Source organism: Esox lucius, chromosome 3, assembly GCF_011004845.1.
Source record: "Esox lucius isolate fEsoLuc1 chromosome 3, fEsoLuc1.pri, whole genome shotgun sequence".
NCBI classification, from domain to species: Eukaryota; Metazoa; Chordata; class Actinopteri; order Esociformes; family Esocidae; genus Esox; species Esox lucius.
The window spans coordinates 30355284-30379785 of record NC_047571.1 but is presented as its reverse complement, the minus strand read 5'-3'; the positions used below and the strand labels follow the sequence as shown (position 1 = coordinate 30379785).

Below are 24502 nucleotides of genomic sequence, written 5' to 3'. Positions count from 1 at the left end.
ACAGAGGTCAAAGATATACTGCCAACAGCCCTCTGGATCAACCAGAAGAAACCCTGCAAAAAAGGCAATATGCACTGCCCTGGTTGGACAAAAGTGAAGTAGCCGGGACCTGTTCAACAGGCACTAAGCCAGTCAAAGCAGATTTTTCTATAAATAATAAACAGGGCCAATTTCCACTGGAAGTTCCAGAATCGGTTATCACAATCACCTCTTTCCTCATACGTGTCTTAGGGAAAAGTCAAGAACATGATTACATTCTTTGAAAGTAGACTGATTTTGGCCTGGGAACGTCCAGTATGTTTCTGGGGCCAAAGAAAATGAAAGAGGTGTTTTGTCATGGCTATTAATAATATATGGCCTGTTGAGGTGGAACGTAACACAATGAGACAAAAGGCTGTAAACGACCGGATACTCTAACAAAATAATCCATATGCTGACATATTTTATGACATAAAAAACATTAATCCTGTAAAGCCTGACACATCAAATAATAGCCTGAAAATTCTAATTCTAATGTTTAATAGACCCTTTGAGAAAATATTTTAAAAATATATATAATTTATATATATGCAAAAATGTATAGGCATTTATGGCAATTTATTGATCACTACAATTTTTATTTTAGAAAACCAAATAGACATTGTTTATTGGATTTGGACCATTGAACTATTTTTTTTCAACTGGAACCATTTTATTTTGCTGTGTGTGTGTGTGGGGGGGGGGTGGGGGGGTCTGGCTCTAGAGAGGATAGTGGTCTGCCACACCTCTACTTCTGCACTAGTCTGGTCAACACTTTCTTCTCAAACTTCTTCCTCATCACTACCATCTGAGCTTTCCTCAGAAAGCTTTGCATTAGGAGTCCATTTCTCATCATTCTCATCTGCCCCATGTCACTTGAATTGCCACACATAGTCATGCTGATGACATTTTGAACATTGTACTTCTTTGGCCATCTAAAAATACATTGCATACTCTGAATTTCATTGCATACTCTGAATTTCTTCTCTGAATTTGTCAATACAACATACAGATTATGATAGCCAAGGAGTTATTTTTGTGAAAGTCGATGATAAAAAGACTTCATCATGAGAGTGGGTTGCATATACAAAAAAAACCCACAAATATCTACATTTCCACTGTAAATATATCTTAAAATATATCCAATGTTTCATTAGTTTAATTAAAATATCTAAATTGTGTATTTGGCATTATGGTAGGCATAAAGCAGATTGAATCATGAAATCCAATGCAATGACGGTTGAGGGATTTAATACCTTATATACCTGCTGTATCATATTTGATACACACATTATCAACACGATGTTACTATAAAATAAGGTACGAAATATTAAGTAATTATAAGTTGCTTCAATACAGTAAATATTCATATTGAAATATTACTAACAAGAACATCAGCCATAACATTATGACCACTGACAGGTGAAGTGAATAACACTGATACACCCATCAGCCATAACATTATGACCACTGACAGGTGAAGTGAATAACACTGATACACCCATCAGCCATAACATTATGACCACTGACAGGTGAAGTGAATAACACTGATACACCCATCAGCCATAACATTATGACCACTGACAGGTGAAGTGAATAACACTGATACACCCATCAGCCATAACATTATGACCACTGACAAGTGAAGTGAATAACACTGATACACCCATCAGCCATAACATTATGACCACTGACAGGTGAAGTGAATAACACTGATATACCCATCAGCCATAACATTATGACCACTGACAGGTGAAGTGAATAACACTGATACACCCATCAGCCATAACATTATGACCCCTGACAGGTGAAGTGAATAACACTGATACACCCATCAGCCATAACATTATGACCACTGACAGGTGAAGTGAATAACACTGATACACCCATCAGCCATAACATTATGACCACTGACAGGTGAAGTGAATAACACTGATACACCCATCAGCCATAACATTATGACCACTGACAGGTGAAGTGAATAACACTGATACACCCATCAGCCATAACATTATGACCCCTGACAGGTGAAGTGAATAACACTGATACACCCATCAGCCATAACATTATGACCACTGACAGGTGAAGTGAATAACACTGATACACCCATCAGCCATAACATTATGACCACTGACAGGTGAAGTGAATAACACTGATACACCCATCAGCCATAACATTATGACCACTGACAGATAGTGACTGACTCACCGGATCTATCGTCGGCCAAAATTATATATATTTTTAAAATATTTTCTCAAAGGGTCTATTAAACATTAGAATTTTCAGGCTATTATTTGATGTGTCAGGCTTTACAGGATTAATGTTTTTTATGTCATAAAATATGTCAGCATATGGATTATTTTGTTAGAGTATCCGGTCGTTTACAGCTGGCTGTCTCATTGTGTTACGTTCCACCTCAACAGGCTAAGATATTATTAATAACCATGACCTAATGGAGTCATGCTAGAATAACAACAAAACATCTCTTTCATTTCCTTTGGCCCCAGAAACATACTGGACGTTCCCAGGCCAAAATCAGTCTACTTTTAAAGAATGTAATCATGTTCTTGACTTTTCCCTAAGACACGTATGAGGAAAGAGGTGATTGTGATAACCGATTCTGGAACTTCCAGTGGACATTGACCCTGTTTATTATTTATAGAAAAATCTGCTTTGACTGGCTTAGTGCCTGAAGTGAATAACACTGATACACCCATCAGCCATAACATTATGACCACTGACAGGTGAAGTGAATAACACTGATACACCCATCAGCCATAACATTATGACCCCTGACAGATGAAGTGAATAACACTGATACACCCATCAGCCATAACATTATGATCACTGACAGGTGAAGTGAATAACACTGATACACCCATCAGTCATAACATTATGACCCCTGACAGGTGAAGTGAATAACACTGATACACCCATCAGCCATAACATTATGACCACTGACAGGTGAAGTGAATAACACTGATACACCCATCAGCCATAATATTATGACCACTGACCGGTGAAGAGAATAACACTGATACACCCATCAGCCATAACATTATGACCACTGACAGGTGAAGTGAATAACACTGATACACCCATCAGCCATAACATTATGACCCCTGACAGATGAAGTGAATAACACTGATACACCCATCAGCCATAACATTATGATCACTGACAGGTGAAGTGAATAACACTGATACACCCATCAGTCATAACATTATGACCCCTGACAGGTGAAGTGAATAACACTGATACACCCATCAGCCATAACATTATGACCACTGACAGGTGAAGGGAATAACACTGATACACCCATCAGCCATAACATTATGACCACTGACAGGTGAAGTGAATAACACTGATACACCCATCAGCCATAACATTATGATCACTGACAGGTGAAGTGAATAACACTGATACACCCATCAGCCATAACATTATGACCACTGACAGGTGAAGTGAATAACACTGATACACCCATCAGCCATAACATTATGACCCCTGACAGGTGAAGTGAATAACACTGATACACCCATCAGCCATAACATTATGACCACTGACAGGTGAAGTGAATAACACTGATACACCCATCAGCCATAACATTATGACCACTGACAGGTGAAGAGAATAACACTGATACACCCATCAGCCATAACATTATGACCACTGACAGGAGAAGTGAATAACACTGATACACCCATCAGCCATAACATTATGACCACTGACAGGTGAAGGGAATAACACTGATACACCCATCAGCCATAACATTATGACCACTGACAGATAGTGACTGACTCACCGGATGTATCGTCGGCCAAAGTGCCCCAGGAATTGGATGTCTGGAGGAGGTGGGAATGTTAGATCCGGTGAGTCAGTCTAGGCTCTGGACAGAAGCCAAGACACAAACGGAAATCAACCACCCTGTTTGCAGCGCCGGTCTGTTAGATGAACATATTTTTAACCGTTAGGCTAATAGATGTTCATGTAGATTTACACAGGTGAAAGAATGAATCCGATGTTTATTCAGCAGTCATAGGACATGTCTCAAGATGTTACAATCACAGCTCTCACCAGTGTTAGTTTCTCTCTGCTGATTCACACCATCTAATAAGCCAACTTAAAGTACAAACCTACACTATGGGTAATGACTTAAATCATAGCAGGGAAAACTTGCTTCTCACTTGGTCAGCAGAACATCTCTTCCGGAGCAGGCTTGACCTCATCAACGTTGTCAGGTCACCACAGGCCTGTAATGATTACAGCAGAGACAGAAATGTGCATCAGCAAACCTAACATCCAACATTTTGTTCCAAGACGTTGACAGACACAGCAATGCTAAAGTCGTCTCCTCAGAGACAGGGGTCAAAGGGCATCCAAACACAGGATAGTACTGCTAGGAAAACAGCGATGAAATAAACGTACTTGCCAAGGCCTCGTCTAGGTCCTCGAGTACCTCCCGACACCACATGCTTTTGTCAAATCGCCGGTCAAACACATGATTCATCTAATTTAAGGCCTGGTTCTCAGTTGACTCATGTGTGCTTGTCGTGGGGGGGGGGGGGGGGGTCTGGCTCTAGAGAGGATAGTGGTCTGCCACACCTCTACTTCTGCACTAGTCTGGTCAACACTTTCTTCTCAAAATTCTTCCTCATCACTACCATCTGAGCTTTCCTCAGAAAGCATTGCATTAGGAGTCCATTTCTCATCATTCTCATCTGCCCCATGTCACTTGAATTGCCACACATAGTCATGCTGATGACATTTTGAACATTGTACTTCTTTGGCCATCTAAAAATACATTGCATACTCTGAATTTCATTGCATACTCTGAATTTCTTCTCTGAATTTGTCAATACAACATACAGATTATGATAGCCAAGGAGTTATTTTTGTGAAAGTCGATGATAAAAAGACTTCATCATGAGAGTGGGTTGCATATATAAAAAAAACCCACAAATATCTACATTTCCACTGTAAATATATCTTAAAATATATCCAATGTTTCATTAGTTTAATTAAAATATCTAAATTGTGTATTTGGCATTATGGTAGGCATAAAGCAGATTGAATCATGAAATCCAATGCAATGACGGTTGAGGGATTTAATACCTTATATACCTGCTGTATCATATTTGATACACACATTATCAACACGATGTTACTATAAAATAAGGTACGAAATATTAAGTAATTATAAGTTGCTTCAATACAGTAAATATTCATATTGAAATATTACTAACAAGAAAAATGTTATTCTTACTGTAACTTTTTCAAAATTAGCAAAGAATTCCCTATCAAAAACGGGTGTGTCGCTATATGAAAGCAGACATTTTTGATCGGTCATTCATCGGTCATTCATTGCCTGCAGTGCACGGACTATCCACCAGGGGGAAGAAGAAGTACCAGATTGCATACAACAGGTTTTTAGCGAAAGTGTTGATCATGACGACGTAGAGGTCTCAGAAACTCATGTATCAAATCTGATACAATTGGCGTTACAGGGTTAAGAAAACCACGTTCATGAAACAGCCTTTAATTGTGCCATGGTGGGCGTCTGAAAAACATTAACAATTGTTAGCAGCTCATACAACAGCATAATTATGTAAACAAAGCCAAATAAAACCTTACATTTCAGTTGAAACTCAAGGTGGATATATAGGACACCTCAGGTGCCACTAAATAGATTTTGGCGCGACGGAATGTTCCAGTGCATCATAATTACAGGCTCCGTGGATCCGTGAAACACTTAGCAATATAATGACCTAAATCACTTGTTCAAATTGAACAAGAGGATTATAAGCTTCGATGTTTCACATATTCCATTTCCTTAATTGTTTATAGAAAAAAAATATATGTACATCATTTTAAATTGTTATTTTGGTTACTTCTTTCATTGTTCAAATGCACGTTTTGTCAGTATGAACAAATGACTATAAATCTTTGTGTGCTTGGTCTTTGGTTTCATTGGACACCATTTCAGTCCGGATTAGCAAATGTTTCCAATTGAAGCCTAATTAAGGCAAAAGACCAGATAGAACTAAAAACAGTAAATGCAATCAAATGTTTTGTTCGCCATAATAAATACACCCTAAGGATTAGGAACTAATTATTGACACCTAGGTTTCCCCAAACTCACCTTGGACCCACCCCAGGTAATTTCATATTTCTGGTTTAACCCTAAAATAGCAAACCTGATTTTAATTACTTTAAGAACCATCAAGCCTTTTGTTAACTGAATCAGGTGTGTCATTTTACGGTAAAAACATGAAGATCAAAAACATCTGGGGGGCCCAGTGGAGCAGTTTGGGAAACCCTGTTACAGTACTTTGAAAATGTGCATACTGCAATGGTGACATCTGCTGGGCATACAAGCAACTGCGCCAACAGACACTTCTACATACAGTACTGTACCATGTAACATGGAAATTATGAATTTCAACAGAAAATGTCCTTGTTTTTTTACCGTTGTTTAATCCAACGCTATCTTGTCTGTGATGGTCAGCTCATCATCTCGGTCTGTATCCTGTATACAAAAACATCTGGGGGGCCCAGTGGAGCAGTTTGGGAAACCCTGTTACAGTACTTTGAAAATGTGCATACTGCAATGGTGACATCTGCTGGGCATACAAGCAACTGCGCCAACAGACACTTCTACATACAGTACTGTACCATGTAACATGGAAATGATGAATTTCAACAGAAAATGTCCTTGTTTTTTTACCGTTGTTTAATCCAACGCTATCTTGTCTGTGATGGTCAGCTCATCATCTCGGTCTGTATCCTGTATACTGTTCCTGGGCCCTGGCCGTTCGACAGCAACAGGATTTCTCTCATTCCCGCTTCCTCCCAACACGTTTTTGTATGACGTACTGATGATGGACCAGCTCCTAAAAACATATTTCACTTCTGGCAGCATCTATCGAGCAAACTTTGCTTAACCAACATTATTATGCCTGTGCACTAAACCAAGATTCTGCAGAGTGGGCACTTCCATGTCACAAAATGCATTACAGACAAGTTGTGTTTTCAGGCCTTCAGTGTCAGAGGGATCTAGTCATGATGAAGGTATACAGAGGGATATAGTCATGATGAAGGTATACAGAGGGATCTAGTCATGATGAAGGTGTACAGAGGGATCTAGTCATGATGAAGGTGTACAGAGGGATCTAGTCACGATGAAGGTGTACAGAGGGATCTAGTCATGATGAAGGTATACAGGGGGATCTAGTCATGATGAAGGTATACAGGGGGATCTAGTCATGATGAAGGTATACAGGGGGATCTAGTCATGATGAAGGTGTACAGAGGGATCAAGTCATGATGAAGGTATACAGAGGGATGTAGCCATGACATATGAACCCCTTGGTCCCTACTGTTGGCCCTCCACATAGCAGTAATTCACGCCTCTGCCATGGCAACACAGCTGCCAGACCCATAGAGCACCAAGACAGGCATGCCCAAAGGTACGGACAGGCATGCCCAAAGGTACGGACAGGCATGCCCAAAGGTACGGACAGGCATGCCCAAAGGTACGGACAGGCATGCCCAAAGGTACGGACAGGCATGCCCAACTCTATGACATTTGTAAATTGACTAATTTCAAGTCTTGACACACAACTGAATGCCTCAATAAAAAGTTTTACTGTCCCTGAGGTCAATACCTTGTAAAATGGAAAGGAAGAATTATAAATGTGCATTTCACCCACGCTTTATTATTCAAAATGTGAAACATTAACTGCACCGTTCAAGTCAAAGTGTGTCCTGAAGTCGCTGGGATCCCTTTGAGTTTCCACGACAACAACACGTGACAGCGGAGGTCCCTCCGAGGCAAGTAAGCAGGGGCAAGGGTCCGAATCGAGATTCGCTGTGTTGTTCGCGCCTTGTTTCCTAGAAAATATATATCAGAGGATTTGACCCCCATCCCCTCGCCGTGCTGGGGCATCCCAATACCTCTACATGAACCTGTGTTGGCCAATCCGAAAACGCCAGCCCACGCCCTCTGCCCCGCTCAGCCATGGCTCTTGTGGTTGGCGTAGCTCGGGAAGCCAAACTGGCACAGCATGATGTTGGAGTACTGGAGTGGCATGGTGCCGTAGATCTGGGCCAGCCGGTTCAGGCAGTAGGAGCGCTGGAGCAGGTGTTCGGGCCGATGCCACATGCCCAGGTAGCCGCTGCTGGCCTCCCTCTCCAGGTTACGCAGGTCCACGGGCCGCACGAACACGCCGGAGGGTCTGCCTCCCGCGCCCCCCGACCTTTCGCCCAGCGCCGCCGCCACGACGAAGTTCATGGCGATGTCATCGCAGTTCTGCGTGTTGTCCACCAGGGCATGCACCTCCGAAGGCTGCTCCTGGAAGAGCTGCAGGTAGCGGCGGTGGAAGAAGGCCGCACCAATCAGGACCAAGGAGTACCTGAAGGAGGCGTACGCCACATTCTGATTGGTTCAAAGAAGCCACAACAGGTTCCAAGGTTGCAATGAACCTGTTCAAAGCAGTGGTGTTTACAGGTCGGCCTTCAATGTGCAGTTATGCCGGGTTCGAGTTACCTGTCACCGCCTCCCATCTCCGGATCCTGGAGTTCAAAGCTGCCGTAACTGTATATACCAGATGCCGTAGCAACGTGTTTACGAGGAACAAATCCAACAATCTGCTCTGGAAATTGCTGTTGGAGGACAACATGGAGATTACGGAACATTGAGTATCATTGAAATCGTAGTTCAGTATAACAGATTGTGTAGAACGAGCAGGCATCTCTCGGATGGATCTGTGTGTGTGTGTGTGATGTGCTTTTAGGCCCGGCTGGGTCTCAACGGAGTTCCACGATCGGGTCAGCTCTTCTTGACATCGCTGTGCTCAACAATCGGACAACGCATTTACTACACACCGCGTGAGTTGGGGCACGGTACCTTCCACACTGAGTAGGCAAAGCTGATGTCCGGAACACTGACCAGGGTGTCGTCGTCCAGCATCAGCACAGCTGAGGAGAAAAAGGAGGGGACACCCGCAACATCAGCGTGTCGTCGTGCCAGCACACCCAACTGTCCCGGGACTTATTATGCAGACGAGGAAAGGAGACGAGGGGAAGAGAGAGGGACATAATTCGGGCTCCGCCCTTAGAGCCGCTCACCCGTCCCTCCCCCTCGACAGGTGCGGGCGCACGCGCTTCTCACCGTCGGTGTCGATGTCTGCGAACGGCTGCAGGCGGTTGCGCACGCGGTTGACCCGCTGCTCCTTGAACACCACCGGGACAGGATGGGGCCCCAGGGCGTCCCAGATGTCCCGCGGCGGCGGCTCCCCGACGTTGTTCCACACGACGACGATCCGCCGGAGGTGCGGCACCGCCTGGTAGTGGTTGAGCACCCTCAGCAGGACGTCGGTGCGGTTGTACGTCTGCATGACCACGGTAAAGCCGGCGGCGGCTTTCCTTTCCGCCTTGAGCCCGGCCACGGCGTCGGCTCTGCGGCGAAGGGCGCCCACGATGCCGCCATTGGCCCGGTCGTCGACGGATGGCAGCAGGGCCGTCAGGGCAGCGCCGACCAGGAGGAGCACCAGGATGGGAACCACGAGATGGGACCGCCGGAGGCCTTTGCAGCCACGGAGGAGTCTGTGCCCAGAGAATGAGATTTTTTTTAAAATAATAATTTACAAGCCTGAATCGATCCCTTGGCCCTGTGGCAGGGGTTCCTAAACTTGTTTTGGCCTTTGACCCAATTTGGATTGACATCTCCTCACAGCCCTATCTGACATCCTGAGCCATCTTTCTCCGACCGTGCTGAGCAAATCTGAAGTCCTCTATGAAACCCCTGAACACTGTCAGGAGGTCAAGACCAGGATTTGACCACTGCGCTACGGTACATGGAAGCACCCTAAAACATAGATAGATACTGACTAACTACCTGGTCCTGTCCATTACAAAAGGAGAGGAAATAGAAGAGAAACGTGTCCCTCAATTTTATCTATCAGCAAGACTCATAATATTTTGTATTGTAACCTGACGCACAAGCAAGAAAAAATAAACAGCACTTAGTTGGTACGCAACATCCAGTTTGGGAAAGGCTGCCCTACTGAGATTTGGAAGCATTACAAGGTAATGAACAATATGGCTATCGAGCATACGGGTCGTCCTCAGTAATTTAAATATTGCTTTGGAAAACTGAATATATATTTCTCTCATGCAAATGTTGTCCCAGACATCACAATTACTACAACACCCACTAGGATGGCCTGATTATCGAAGATAACATGCGGGCGCGAATTATGCAGAAATGTAAACATTTTCCAAAAGTTAACGTTATCAAACTATCAATTCCGTTCGGGATGTTTTAAGTAGCCCACAATAGTCTAAACTACCCTACCTAAAATGCAACACAACATTTATAAAAATATCTATACCTCATTTTATCCGTATAAAAAGAGCATTCCAAAACAAATTCTTAACTTGATACTCCTACTTCTCCCATTCCACACAACGCTCTGTACATCTGCGCAGGCGCAACATAAACTTGCAGGAAGGTAATTGTAGGCAAGCTCGCACAACTCGTGAAACTACAGTGACTTACGACTGTGATTATACTGCTTTACCGCATTTCTTTCGACACTAATGAGGGCTATATCGTTCGTTTTACGACGTGTTGGGGTTGAACGTTTTAGAAGAATACCCGCAGTCGTAGAAGAACAAGCAATGTATTCTACTGAATCAACTTGTCCCAAAGTTTCTCTTTCCAACGGACTGAAAATTCCAATTATTGGATTGGGTAAGATTGTATCTATGACATGAGGCTATGAATGTTCAATACTGGTTTTATTTTCACATCATGTGCAGCTTTTTCACGGGAAACGTCAAGTTTATTTGAATGAACTGACCACTTTGCAAGTTTGATTTTGCATACGCTCAGCATTTTGTCAGATTCGTGGAAAAGAATCAGAAATTGACAGTGAAGTTCACAAAAACCCTCGTATATGACATCTTGAGATCACTTGCCATTTAAAAACAAGATTTCAGCTTTTTTTAAACCAGGTAAGCCGATAGAGAACCAACTATCATTTATAAGTGACGACCTGGCCAAGAGCTTAACAATTGCTGGGCAACACAGTCTCACACATACAATCAAAGGAGAGATTTAAGTCCACTATGCTCTGGTTACTCCGAGGAATCTTGGCAACACTTAGTAAACTGCCCTAAATGGCGTAATATACGACTGACTGAAGAGGTGGGAGTATACCAGTAACCCAGACAGGCAAGTAGCCTAAAGGTTAGTGCTTCTGACAAGTAGCTTAACCAAAAGGTTGCTAGATTGAAACCCGTGGCAGGATGAGAAATATGTTGTTCTAGACATGAGCGACATTGTGTCAGTTCATTTACTTGGTGAATAAAGGTCTCGAGTTGTTTCGTTCTGTTTGCTATTGCTGGCATTCGTTTAGTCATTTGGTTCCTACTGAATAGTTTCCCTGTGCTTCTGCACCAATGTGCAGGAACTGGTCTGGTGAAAACAGAAATCCAGTAGGCACCATCCGCATTGCTTTCTGCTGTTGCTAGAGTGCATGATGGAGAAGATACTAAGGAGAGACAGCCACCTCAAATAGATGGTACCCCATATTAAAGAAGTTTACTGATGGTAATTCTAAATTCAGTTTGTGCGCGTTTTCCTTTCCTTCCCAAGGAACATCACATCATGGCGGTTATTCTCATGACGCCGTATTGTACGCGCTCCGCGAGTGTGGCGTGCGGCACATCGACACGGCGAAGCGATACGGCTGTGAGGAGCAACTTGGTAAAGCTGTGAGGGAGAGCGGAATACTGCGTGAGGACTTGTGGCTCACCACCAAATTGTGGCCGGGAGAATACGGTTTTAACACGGCTAAACAGGCCTGCCGCGACTCCTGTTCTCGTCTGGGGGTGGAATACCTCGGTAAGGCTACGGTCTGAATACGTTTACAATCTATAAAAATATATATTTTGTAAAAATACTCAGACTAAAAAACTAGTCTTTGACCTTAAGTTCTGATAATTCAGATTTAGAGGTGAATTAAAAATACAGTTTTTATTTTCAAGAGGCAATATCCGCAACACTGAAAATGAGACCTGGGGTGGTCCATCACCCAAGCTGCTGTTTCCAATGTACATGTACTTCTCCAGTGTGGTTTTGGCCCTCTGCTTTTTCTGCAAAAACATATTTTTCACCCCTTTTCCTTTCACTCTCCCTCTCAGACTTGTACCTGATGCACTGGCCAGACGCCATGGTACCTGGAAGGTCCAACAGGGAGGTCCGGGCGGAGACCTGGAGGGCCTTGGAGGAGCTGTACGATGAAGGTGAGACGCAGAGTACCGGACATACACACGGTGTTTAGAAGCTTTAAGGGCACTGCGGCTTTCTCTCACCTATCGCCCGGCCTCCTTGTCTCTCGGGGGAACGTGGGGTAGGCGTGTGCCGGGCCATTGGCGTGAGCAACTTCCTCGTGTCCCACCTGGAGGAGCTCAAGGAGGACTGTGGCGTTGTGCCTCACGTCAACCAGGTGAGCGGGTGTAGCTCCGGGGGCTTTGGGTGGGTCTGTGGCCACCTCCGACATGGAGGGGCCAACGTTGCAGCGTTCCACCCAGAGGTCTAGGAGTTAGACCGAGTGCGGCCCATGTATATACCCCTCGACCCTCTGGTACATCCGGAACCAGGAACAAGCGGCGTGATGTCACTTCCTCCTCCCCAGGTGGAGTACCACCCGTTCCAGCAGCCAGGGGAGCTGCTGGCGTACTGCCGCCGGGAGGGCATCGTGTTCGAGGGCTACTGCCCCCTTGCCAAGGGCCAGGCCCTCAGCCACCCCGTCATCCTCCAGATGGCTCAGAAGTACGGCCGCACGCCCTCTCAGATCTGCATCCGCTGGAGCATACAGGTACCGCCCGGGCCCCACATTTGGCACACCCTTGTTGTGGTTACTGCGGTTGAAATAAACGGAAATAAACGGAGCAGTCTGAACTCAAGTCAGTGATGGCATAACAGGCGGTCCCAGATGTGGTGAAGAGCTCAGTGGGGGGATACCATGGGGAACAGAAGAACACTGGTCTATGCGAATATTCTGCTCTATGCGAATATTCCTGTCTATGCGAATACTCGTTGAATCCGTAGTGACTTATTTTTTGTATCCTATATATTTTTTTCTATAATTTTCTTTTTATTCATACGTAATTAATTGAAATGGACTTTGTTTTTGCTCTACAGATATTCATAGTCAAAAATGTAAAAGAATGAACTGTAGAGGAAGGAGAACATTTTTCCCAATTGAAAGCACCAAAAAACAGTAGCCTGCAACATGACATGTAATATATATTTTTTAAAGTAGTTCTCATGCCTGAAAAGGTAGGAGACCCCTATAAAAGGCTGAAAACATTCTGCGTTATTTCTGAAAGTATTGTTTTATAATGACACACTATTTTGATGTGGCATGTTTCAACTCAAACTGCTTCTTCCCATTTTCCTCTTCAGAACAGAGTTGTTACCATTCCCAAGTCCACCAAAAAGGAAAGGATTCTGGAAAACTGTCAGGTGGGTTTAGTTTAGTTTGCTACATCAAGAAATCAGAGCTGTGTGATTGTCTTAGTGCTGTCTGAGCATGTTGATATAAGTAGCGAGACTAACCTTAAAGGACACTTCATCCCAGTTGTGCAACATTGAGATCATTGTCACGTAATTCAGATGTTGGAGTGCGTGCTACTTAACCCTGTTATTTTGGGATAACTAATGCCGACGTGTGCTGGTCTTGGCTAAAAAGTTACATTTGGGTGTTGGTACTTGAAGATCGAATAAATATCTAACAAGTCATCTCTCACTTCACCATGTCTGTCCCCTCAACATTCACCCCTCCCCCTGCTGCTCCTGGCCCCTCCCACTCCCAGGTGTTTGGGTTTGAGCTGGAAGGGGCCGACATGGCGTCGCTGGGCAGATTGCATGATGGGAGACACATGAGCTGGGACCCCACGCATGTGGAGTGACGCAGGTGGAGCATCTGTTCACCATCAGAGCCTCTCTCTCTCTCTCTCACACACACTATATAGAACACCTGGCCTGTGATTCAGCAATTTCTGTCATAGGACCAGGACACGAGGTATTGACCGTTCAACTAATTGGTTAATTATCCCGTTCCCTGAGGACAATGCAGCAACAAAAGGAGTAAATAAAATCGGACCTTAAGATGGAAATGTTAATAACTAGATGGGTGAATAGATGGCATAGAAGTAGAAGATGTGGGCTGTTCCATTGCAATATGAGGACATGCTAACCTGAGTTTTCACATTAAACCCCCGGAGTTACTAAATAACCCGTTAACACAAAAATTCTTCCTCTGCTCTGGTCTTCCTGTTTTAATTGGCTGTTGTCCACTCCCTCTTGAGTGATCACTTGTGTTCAGTTTCCTGATCTTTGGTTACTTTTTCTCGTGTCTGCGTGAGTGGTATTACACCTTCTACTTCTGCCTGAGAAAATGATGTATACAGAGTATGTACAAAGTATGTATACAGTAACCCAGACCGGTGTTGCTTGCGTGTCTTAGTTTCGTTTTTAGTGTTTTATTAAGAGTCGGAATGTGAGTTCACTGAGAACAAACTGCTGCTTCGCAATTCAAAATGGCACCGTGGTCTCTTCAGCGTTGATATCTGGTGTGGATTGTTCTCTAGAATGTCGCTCATAATTGGTGTCTCCTCAGGTCTTTGGGTTCTCTCTCTCCAGTGAGGATGTGGATCACATCAGGAGACTTCACAGTGACCTGAAGCTCGTTCATCTCAGCTACCCGCTGTGGAAAGGATAGACGTCACCTAACAACGCAGAGATTTTGGCAAATTACATCGGCACAACTAGATGGTGAATAGGAAATATGACACAGGCGCTTCACCCAGAATTTTGAAACCCAAGTTTCTGCCAAATGCATCCAAGTGCCTTACCCCCATTCTCCTAGTTAACGTGACAGGCAGAATGGTACTGACATTGATTTACACAATCATTAGTAAAACTTAGGCGGAATTGTACTGACTTAAATAATCAGTAGTTAATATTAGCCATAATGGTAATGACACTTATTTAGATAACATGGGGCTGGTGTGCTCCAAGCTGCTTTGATCAGTCAGAAACAAACTAATGTTCATTGGAAATGTGGAGGTGAATGATTACAATGTAATTGACTGGTTGCCTGGCTAGCCAATGTACTCATCGCTTCTGGCCCACTGACATTTCTTGACCACATTCGGGGTGGGTTTTCCTCCATCCCTGAACATTTCTAGAATGCAAACACATTCTGTTCTGATTGGTCGTCTAGAAAGTGACAGGCTGGGCTAGAGCTGGCTTAAGGGAAGTTGTTATATTAATACTCTGACTGGTTGAATTGTTACACCACTCAGTTTTAAGTTACATAAATTACTTCTGGGGTGTTTGAGGAAATGTAACAGTCGATAGTGAAGCATCAGCAGGAATAAATTTTGTCTTGCTGCAAAATGTTCTGACATAACAATAGAAACACTGAATCAGATCAAGTTTGACATTATGTACAAAAGTGAATTCCTTGAGGATATTAATTATCCTATCATGATGTGGGTTATAGGGTAACATTTCCTTCAAAGACTTAAGGATTAAATATATGTGGTGGAGTTTCTCAAATGACCCGCGGTTCGTTTTGTAAATTTTTTAGGCCAAAGTTGATTTACTGTTTAACGCATGTTAAAAAAAAAAAAAAAACTTTGGTTCAGATTATGGGAACTGCATTTGCAGTGTAGCGATCAACCACTTTTTTTCACCAATGAGGTCTGACGAGGTTACTCAGTGCCTACTGAACTAAGGTTGTTATAGAACTTAACTAGGCTTATGTTTATGTTATGGCAAAATGTTAAAACGTGTTGCATGTTGCAATGTGTTTTATTGATATGTATCAATAATTTTTTTGCTATTGTAACTTGAGGGTGTACAGTTTTAATCCTGCTCTATTATTCAGAAATTCTGCAATGAACTGAAAAGGCATTACATCATGAATATTAACAAATACTTAATGTTTCTTGTAATAAGTCAAATTAAACCCCAATATAACACCCAGATCTTAAAAAAACATTGGGTCTCACATGGATACAAACTGTACAGCTACATGTCGCTGGGTATAATATAGCAAGTTTTAGTCTGAGGACAAACACATGGGGAGAACTGCCACCACTCGTGAATTCAAGGCATTGTTTATTTTTATATCTACGTCATGCGTTTGACATTAACGTAGAATTTTCACAAAGGAAAATAACAGCCAGCATTGGACAAATTACTGCAGCAAAGGTGACCGCTACACAGCTTTTTCTATTAGTGTGTATGTATATACTTAATCTAGATAAAAGTCCAGCAATGTGGTCAAACGATGCAATACGATATTGTGAAACACAATATCATCGTCATAATGGGAATGCTACGATTAAGCGTGCAAAGTAGAAAGCGCAGATCTGACTGGTCCTGGAAGAAAAAAAAAAATTGTTCCAGACCCAATTGTTAGCAAAATGGGTGTTTTTTTAGAAAACAGTGACAAAAACTGGCAAATGAAGTGTTTTGAATCAAGGACAACGTTCCTGCCATTTGCCCATCTTTCACATGAAGAACAATTTAGGAGACACTTATCCAGAGAAGCGTACCTCAGCGAATGCATACATCTCATACTTCGTACTTTTAACCAATCAAAACAGAGGAAAAACAGCACACATCCTAGTATAAACAACTTAGGAACATGACGCTAGCAGATGTTTCCTCAGCAGAAATTTCAGCTGAAAGGTCTTCCCACAAGCCAGACACTTATGAGGCCTCTCCCCCGTATGAGTTAGCATGTGTATTTTCAGTTGGGACTTGATGCGACAGCGTACTTTACAGAAGGTGCACGCGAACGGCCGCTCCCCGGAGTGGACCCGCTGATGGGCTTTCAGGTTGCCCTTTGAGGAGCAACTTTTGCCACAGTTTGGGCAGGAGAACGGCCTCTCCCCCGTGTGAACGCGCATGTGCACCGTCAAGGCGTACTTGGTCCTGAAGTCCTTACCGCACGAGTCGCACAGGTGGGGCCTGTAGACGTGCGAACGAACGTGGGTGTACAGTTTATACTGCTCGGTGAACGTCTTGCCGCAGAACCTACAGTCAAACCCCTCCCCCGTGTGGCACACCATGTGTGTCTCCAGTTTGCCCTTGCTCCGGAACCACTCCTGACAATGGGGGCATGAGAAGACCGGCACGGCGTCCGTGGGAACGTTCTCGTGCGCCACGCGATTGCGACGCATCGGTCCGCACCCGGTTTTCCGGGCCTGATGTCTTATCAAAAACAACGCCTGACTAAAGCTCCGGGAACAAATGCTGCACGTGTGCTTTCCCTGACCCGGGCTATGGCGTTGCACATTCAGGAGCAAACTTGCTCTGTCGCAGAAGGTCTTGTCAGTTGGCGGAACGTCGGAAGTCGTCTGGTTCTGGGTTGACTCGCTACTGGTCTGGGGTGTCCCAGACTCCCTCTCAACCAGAGAGCTGCTTCCATCCAGTGGATCCGCTTGTTCTGGATGATGGTTTGGATCAGCTTCCTTACTCTGGTCTTGCTGTCCTATCGGAACGTTAACCTCCTCACATTTATAAGTGTGGTGTGGCGACAAATCATTTGAACATATGTCCGTGCTGTTTAACTCCGTATCGTTTCCACAACCAACTAGAGGCCCACTGGGTTGCTCTCTTGTAAGGTTCTCACCCTCAACGGTCTTTAACTGCTGCGGTCCAGATTGAGAAGTTCTTTTTCGGCACCCCGGACACTTTCTGGAGTCTGGAATGTTCTGACCCGAACACTTGTGCGTCTGCAGATCGGATACGTTTGGGAAACTTTCCCCACAGTGGATGCATGGGTAAGGGTGTACGTCATGATGAAATTTGAGGTGTTTCCTCATGTTTGCTACAGTATCAAAAGTCTCATTACACAGGAGACACGTCTTGTAATTGCTGGAGGAGGGTGTCATGACGGGAAGCGCATTAAGAGATGTTGTGTTCTGTGGTGCCGAACTGGATGGTTGGGGTGCCCCTAGAACATGTTCTTTTACAGCGTTCAACGTCTGTTGTTTCCCCCGCGGATGTTCTGTCGGCTGAGTAGGCATAAAGTTCACGCCGCACAGAGAGCAAGTTTGGCGTTTCTTCAGCTTCACACACTCTTTCACATGCGTTTTTAAATCGGGGTTGTTCCCAAAACTTTCCTCACAGTTGTGGCACATGTACGGTAGCAGACCGTGCACAGATTTGATGTGCCTTCTCAACATGAATAAGTTACATAAGGTCTTGTCACACACGTAGCAGACTTGTCTGGCTTTGGAAGGCTGGAAGGCTTTCGTGGCGTGGCGGACATAGGGACCTCTTTTGCTCTGAGGTAAAGTGCCAGGGGGTCGGGCTGCCTCACTCTGATCGTGCCCCGCCGAAGTCGCAGGCGTATCGTCCTCCTCACAAGACAGCGTGGACACGTTGTCCTTGTGTTGAGTTGACTTCTCGCACACGTTCTGCTGATGTTTCTGGAGGTCCTTTTGGAGTTCAAAGTCCTTTCCACAGTGGGCGCACCTGCAAGGGCTCTGCTCAGTGTGAGACCTCATGTGTGCTGTCAAATCCTTCGCTTGGCTAAAAGACTTCCTGCATAAAGAGCACACTTTGACACGTTTGCTCTTTTTGGACCGCCCCGTGGCAGGGCTCGGGTCAGGAGCTAAAGGATTCTGATGGTGACCATCATAGGCTTTGTTTTTGACATTCCTCTGACTTCGTTGTGACACAACCTGATCTGTCTTTCCGTGTGACCTCACTCTTCTACTCTTCCTCCCCAGAGAGACCTCTGACACAGGTAATAGAATTTCCTGTTTCCTGTTATGAGGTTTTGCATGGATTTTCAGGCCTCTGTCAATTTGAAGGTTGTGAAATGCTTTATTCTTTTTTCCGACCTTTGTGCGATTCATTTTTCTCCCTTTTGCTAGCTCTTTGTGTTTTACGTTCTCTTCTTTTTCGTGTATAAACAACACATCCGAGAAAGCGGGCTTTGCTTCTTCGTTTACAGAAAACGTTTTTCTCTCTGTGTAATCCAACACAGGGGCCATTCCTGCCTCATTGTCAGATGAGACGGGGCTCATACATCCCTGCATGGGCTCTGACTGGATCTCTGGGTCAAACACGGCATCAACAGCCTCAGAGGGAGAGAGAGATGTCGGCGAGAAGATCCGATCGTCTCCCGAAAGCTGGGCTGAAAATGAGAAATAAAGAAATTACGTTAAGGCACGGCGTGGAAACGGGACAGTGATGATGTCTGTTACGTTAAGCCTATTCCCCCTACCACTGCCTACGTGGACAGATGTGTTGTCGTGGCGGTGGTGCTGGAGAATGTTCTTCAGGGGCTGGGGGTGACACACACACTGCACACACTCCTCCAGGACAGCGGGGTCCGGCAGGAACCACGACGCAGTCTGACGGAAAAGGGAATGAAAACAGTTGTTAAATATGAATTAAGCAGAGGCTGGGTCTAGAACGACTAGCTTAAACACTGACACTGTACCAGGGATCTTGCAGGTGACACTTTATTTTTATTTTATTTATTTTTTTATGGGGAGAAGTAATGAATAAAATATGGTCAAATGAGAAATTATCCAACAATTAGGATTTATAATTGCAATGATGTGTAGCATTGTTCTCCGTAACACCTAACAGCTGAGGTTAAAAACAACCTTGAACAATACACCCCGATGATGGCAGTGAGACTTAGTGAGACATGGTCACCTGCTGTAGGCTCGGAGACGGAAGAGTCGTGTCCAGCCTGGAAAGAAATTCCCACAATAGAGCCTGGAGGGCAGAGTCGTACTTGGGGCCAAACTTCTCAGCAAAAACGTTCTGATAGAAACACGTACAGGGCATTCAATCATTTTCCATCCGGATAAGGATTTACATCACCTTGTAAAAATTAAAACACCAATCGCCAGTTTATAGTTTCGGGCTATGAAGGTAACCTGAAAGAAGTGTTCTTTCTCAACTGGGTCTTCCAGCAGAGTCTGAACCAGCTTCAGGAAGGTTGATTCTGACGCCTCAACCTCAGGATCAGAAATCTGTAGCAAGTGCAGAAAAATCCACAATTGAAACCAGTCAGTGTACATATCTGCTGATATAGACATTATAGACAATGCTTGTGTCTTCTATTTACAATGGGTTATTCTTTGACTGAGGAGTTTTGTGAGGAACCCTGATGCTTGGGTCTGTACTTTAACACAGCTTCCTTGCATGAAAACCAAAAAAGGAAGCAATGAGATGTTGAAACACAGTGGCTAGCAAGACCTTCCTTAAAAGGTTGGAAGCCAGGAAGAAACCCAGAGAGGAGCCAGACTCTGAGGGGTCGCCAGTCCTATTCTGGCTGTGCCGGGTGGCAATCACAAGTGTGTGGTGACAATTTAGGGCCACACAGTTAATCAAGATATGCAAATGTTCAGATGACCAGTAGTTCAAAAAAATGTAATATGAGTGGGAACAGAATGGGTTGTGACCAATAACAGCAGAAGTCTTCAGGCAGAGTCCAGATCAGCAAAATGACCAGGTGAACTAATTACCTACCTGGCATGCCCCAACCACCTGTCTGTTTCGTAACCATGGATGAGGTGTAGTTCCCTGGCTTTTATTTTGCGCTGATGTGAAAGCTATGAAAGATAGGTTTGATTACTGGTGGTAAAAAAATAAATATGCCATTGTGATTGTAGTTCCAGGCAACAGCAGGCAAATAAATTTTTGCGAAGCAGCAGGGGTTTTAGGGGGCAGCGGCCAGCCTAGTGATCAGTAACCGGAAGGTTCTGCCTGGTTAAAAAAAACCTGCAGAGTGCTGTTGTGTCCTTAAAGTGCCGCTCACCTCTGGGTCCCTGCAAGAGATGATGCAGGTGTGTATCCTGTTCAGGTGTGGCTGGATGGTCTCATGGTCCGCTAGGTGATCAGAGCGGCACAACTCGAGAACCAGCTGGGAAAATATTTTTTAAAAGCAACCACTTTTTCTACGTTTTTTTTTTTTATGAGGAAGCAGAAAAATCTATATTTTTTATCTCAATCACATGAAAAAGGTGATGTTGAAATGTGTATGGTAAAATTTACTGGACCGTAATTTGAGTAAAGGGGGGTGGAGCATCTGAGCCCAATGGGCTGAGAATGGGACGGCCCTATTTGGAGTTTTTCCCAGCATGACACTGTTGTTTTTATTGCAAAATAATTGTATAGGTTGAACACTAATGAATATAACTGAGAAACAGGCTACTGCCCGCGCATCGATCAGCTCCCGGCCTCACCTGAGCCCGGAGTCCCATGACGAGTTGAACTCTTTCCCTGTAACTCATCTTATCCGGGGCTTCTTCCAACACGGTGGTGACAAACTCCTCCACCAACCCGTAGTCCATGACATCCCTCCGCAGAACAATTTGCCATAGGGCTGCAGAAACCAGCCGAAGCGGAGAAACCAAGAGACGCAAAGAGGACAAGGGGAGAGGAGGACCTGCCGTCCGACAAAACAATTAGATCGACTACAAAGACCCCGGTCCTCTTTGATGACACTGACAAGACTTCTTGTAACTCTGGCTGCCGTCGAACAACGTGTTGGCCAGTGGCTAATGTTTATTTTAAAATCTACAGAAATCTACTAGCTGTATGGAAGGAAAAGAAAAACTATTTCTGTGAGAACATTTAACGGAATGCATTTACATCGTTGTATGAGTGGCTAAATATTTTTTCGTAACATCTGTCACAAAAAGTGTTTACCAGTACAATGCCGATAGTAGTATTTATTATGTAACCCGGCTAGTGAGCTTGTTAGCATTATGAATACTATACCGTAGTGCCACGCGTTTTTAACGTAATTATATCTTACTACATAAGTCGAGTCCAAATTGGAGGCCCCTGCAAACATACCTGTGTCCATAAGTAAACTCTGTTTTTGCATTTCAAGATTTCACTTTCAGTAACGGAGTTATGGCGATTTAAAGTATAAAAAAAAAAAAAAAAAAAAGCTGTTTACGAACGTCTTCCTTCTTCTTCGTTGTGTTTTTAAACTAAGAATTCCCGTGTAGTGGAGTTTTACCACCACCAAGTGGATGGGGTGAACCTAGACGTTTGTTAAACTTGCATTTGGTATCTATAATTTCAAAATATACTGGGTTATACAAAATATACCGAGTGCCAATCTGAAATACACACAAAAAAAAACTAGAATAAAAATGTACAAGCAACTGTAATTGACTAACTTAACATCTTGTCAAGTGTACTTGGAATTTGGAACTTGTGCACGACATCTTCAACTCCCCGAAGTTTTTTGGGAGTTCCTGTGTGGCCATAATTATTAGTCTATTCTCACAATGTAATCAGCACCAACTGATCTGCGTTTTACAAGCAACTCCCTTATTCCACCGCTTGGCAAGAGTCAAGTGCTGTCACTCTCAAGCAAACATGGGCACAGATTTGTGCTCATTCATGATTGATAAATGAGGCCTGTAAGCATCACAAGGACATCAAACACTCCCCTTGATAAAGCACTCCTGCCATTTGGCAATTCTACACACTGTAATCAGGGAGCTAGTCAGTTCAGCGGGTGAGAGGTCACGCTCACTTGACTCAAGACCTCAGTTCACTTGATGGCGCCTGACTTGCCTGAGGGAGTCGCTAGAGCGGGGATAATTTCAGGCTATCCCTGTTGACAAGGCCACCCCACCCTGGGCAACACTTGGGGGATGTTGCCTCGTGTTGTTAACACAGCTCTGAGGCACTTTTTTCGTTTTTTTGTTTCAAATATTTTTATTAAACAAACACATCAAAAATAAAGCTTACAGAAATCAGGCATACAACACTACTTATTGCTTACCATCTTTCAACCTGAAGCTCAAATATTGTCAACCTAGTTAAGATCTGCCTGTTTTGGGGCCCCGCGGGGACAATTAATTAGTCTGGATATGTATAACACAATGAATTCAATGTTTGTTTCAAATATTTTGTAGAACACACAGTTTAAAGGCACAGTACAAAATTATTACTGAAAGTATATGTGCGTTTTTAAAGATGTATTATTATCCTCCTTTGATTCCATGGCAACCAAAAGAACACAGTGGTAGACCTGTTAAGTACTCTTTGAATCATTTGTTAAATGGTACCGCTACTGCTTTTTAAACCAACTGTATAAATTAACTTTAAATGAGCAATTAGTAGCATATATAACCCACTAACGGTGGGAATAACAAACATTCCAGCTAGAGACACCAAAATACATGTTCGGGGTTTCTTATCCTTCAAACCATTTTACCAATTAAAAACCAATTTACCCAAGGAAATGTAATTTCCTAACTGGATGATTAATTAAATTAAGTCGCAAATTGCTTCACACATTGTTGTTAGAAAGGGCTAAATCGACCTCTTGGGTTGGGATGAACAAGTGTCGGGGTAGAAAAGACATAGATGGTGAAAGATTACCATGCTTTAATACCGTGGACAGAGCTAGTTGTAATATGCTGTATTCAAAGGTCGACCTTGCGCAAAAACACAAAAACAATGCCTAATTTGTCAATGTCAATAAATAATGGAAGAGCAAGATATGGAAAGCCCCTCCCTAAAGCCCCTTCTGCTCCACCCTGGTCCTAGCAGTGTCTGACGAGTGGGAGTAATTTATCAGTGTGATTGAAGACCCACTAAATGCACATGCCATTCCTGTTTTACTACTGAGAAACAGTCTACCTTAAAATAAACAACCTGTTTTAATTTGCAAAGATGATCTTTGGGACTTTGTGGAGGTTGCTTTGTAGTCTTACACATACGTACATATTGTTCCCCGTAGTTGAACTCGGGGCACTCAAACCTCAGCTTCTGACGCCGATAAACTGCCAACATCCTTTTTCAGAACCTGACCTCTATTACAGTAATGATCAAGATGATTAATTCAGTCCATTAGATATTGAGCCCTGCCCAAATTGGAGTAACACTACGATTGATAACAGTAGTTATTATTCGCTCCTGGCCCTGATTTACATATATGACAGCCAATTAGCCGTCCCGTCAGCGCAGTGGACGGCCCATGTTTACATGGAACCAGATGACGTGCTGCTAAGAAAGGCGGGGAATCAGACTGGCCATTGTTTCCTGACGATCTGACATTCATCTTTCCCAGACAATCTGGCCAAGCCAGACAATCTAATGATATGCCTTTCAAGGGAGCTGCCGAGAAGCAATTTCGACAGAGGAAACCAAGTCTGGATTTAACCTTGGCTTGCAGCTATTGTGCTGAGAGTAGGACAGTGTGCTATATGGCCACACTCCTTACCTGGATGAGGTGACACGAGAGGGAAACTCACATTCAGGCAACCTTACACATGATAATTCTATGTTTACAGAGATTACACAATTTAATATCCATGGCATGAAGCCTATTAAATAATTTTCTGAATACACACATACATCCATTTCACGTAACCTTTAATAAACACACCTTTA

At 43.7% G+C, this 24502-nt stretch overlaps 3 protein-coding genes across 6 annotated transcripts; 1 reads left to right on the top strand and 2 right to left on the bottom strand.

Moving 5' to 3' along the window:
• Positions 1–7716: 7716 nt before the first annotated feature.
• extl2 (exostosin-like glycosyltransferase 2) lies at positions 7717–10510 on the bottom strand. Its single transcript, XM_010866513.4, has 5 exons — positions 10413–10510; positions 9191–9624; positions 8927–8997; positions 8567–8682; positions 7717–8432 (listed from the first exon to the last, which is right to left on the bottom strand). The coding sequence occupies exons 1-5, from the start codon at positions 10415–10417 to the stop codon at positions 8033–8035; spliced, it is 1026 nt and encodes a 341-aa protein (XP_010864815.2). The 5' UTR covers positions 10418–10510; the 3' UTR covers positions 7717–8032.
• A 41-nt stretch (positions 10511–10551) lies between these two features.
• On the top strand, positions 10552–15733 carry zgc:110366 (aldo/keto reductase). 2 transcript variants are annotated; one of them, XM_010866519.3, is made up of 8 exons: positions 10552–10774; positions 11681–11929; positions 12229–12330; positions 12442–12533; positions 12723–12905; positions 13496–13555; positions 13906–14006; positions 14712–14799. In XM_010866519.3, exons 1-7 carry the CDS (start codon positions 10621–10623, stop codon positions 13999–14001), a joined length of 936 nt encoding a protein of 311 aa, XP_010864821.1. In that variant the 5' UTR covers positions 10552–10620; the 3' UTR covers positions 14002–14006; positions 14712–14799. The 2 variants fall into 2 exon arrangements, with proteins under 2 accessions (XP_010864821.1, XP_010864820.2); XM_010866518.3 differs by lacking the exon at positions 13906–14006 and having other exon boundaries at positions 10555–10774; positions 14712–15733.
• A 469-nt stretch (positions 15734–16202) lies between these two features.
• LOC105007547 (zinc finger protein 658B-like) lies at positions 16203–24227 on the bottom strand. Of its 3 annotated transcripts, XM_010866514.4 has the most exons (7): positions 21941–24227; positions 21325–21527; positions 20898–21002; positions 20014–20109; positions 19787–19897; positions 19347–19476; positions 16203–19256 (listed from the first exon to the last, which is right to left on the bottom strand). In XM_010866514.4, the coding sequence occupies exons 1-7, from the start codon at positions 21969–21971 to the stop codon at positions 16744–16746; spliced, it is 3189 nt and encodes a 1062-aa protein (XP_010864816.2). In that variant the 5' UTR covers positions 21972–24227; the 3' UTR covers positions 16203–16743. The 3 variants fall into 3 exon arrangements, with proteins under 3 accessions (XP_010864816.2, XP_010864817.2, XP_010864818.2); XM_010866515.4 differs by lacking the exon at positions 20898–21002 and having other exon boundaries at positions 21941–24225; XM_010866516.4 differs by lacking the exon at positions 21941–24227 and having other exon boundaries at positions 20014–20691; positions 20898–21433.
• Between the last annotated feature and the right edge of the window lie 275 nt (positions 24228–24502).

Bases quoted from the DNA above. Each gene is read 5' to 3' on its own strand.
- extl2 (XM_010866513.4), bottom strand. The intron at 8,998-9,190 runs GTGAGAAGCGCG...TTTTCTCCTCAG, and splicing joins CGCAGACATCGACACCGACG to CTGTGCTGATGCTGGACGAC. The intron at 8,433-8,566 runs GTAACTCGAACC...CGCCTCCTTCAG, and splicing joins GAGATGGGAGGCGGTGACAG to GTACTCCTTGGTCCTGATTG.
- zgc:110366 (XM_010866518.3), top strand. From the start codon at position 10,621: ATGAGGGCTATATCGTTCGTTTTACGACGTGTTGGGGTTGAACGTTTT. The intron at 10,775-11,680 runs GTAAGATTGTAT...TTCCTTCCCAAG, and splicing joins AATTCCAATTATTGGATTGG to GAACATCACATCATGGCGGT. The intron at 12,906-13,495 runs GTACCGCCCGGG...TTTCCTCTTCAG, and splicing joins GCATCCGCTGGAGCATACAG to AACAGAGTTGTTACCATTCC.
- LOC105007547 (XM_010866514.4), bottom strand. From the start codon at position 21,971: ATGCAAAAACAGAGTTTACTTATGGACACAG. The intron at 21,528-21,940 runs GTATGTTTGCAG...GTCGGACGGCAG, and splicing joins GAGTTTACTTATGGACACAG to GTCCTCCTCTCCCCTTGTCC. The intron at 19,898-20,013 runs GTTACCTTCATA...TGTTTCTATCAG, and splicing joins AGAAAGAACACTTCTTTCAG to AACGTTTTTGCTGAGAAGTT.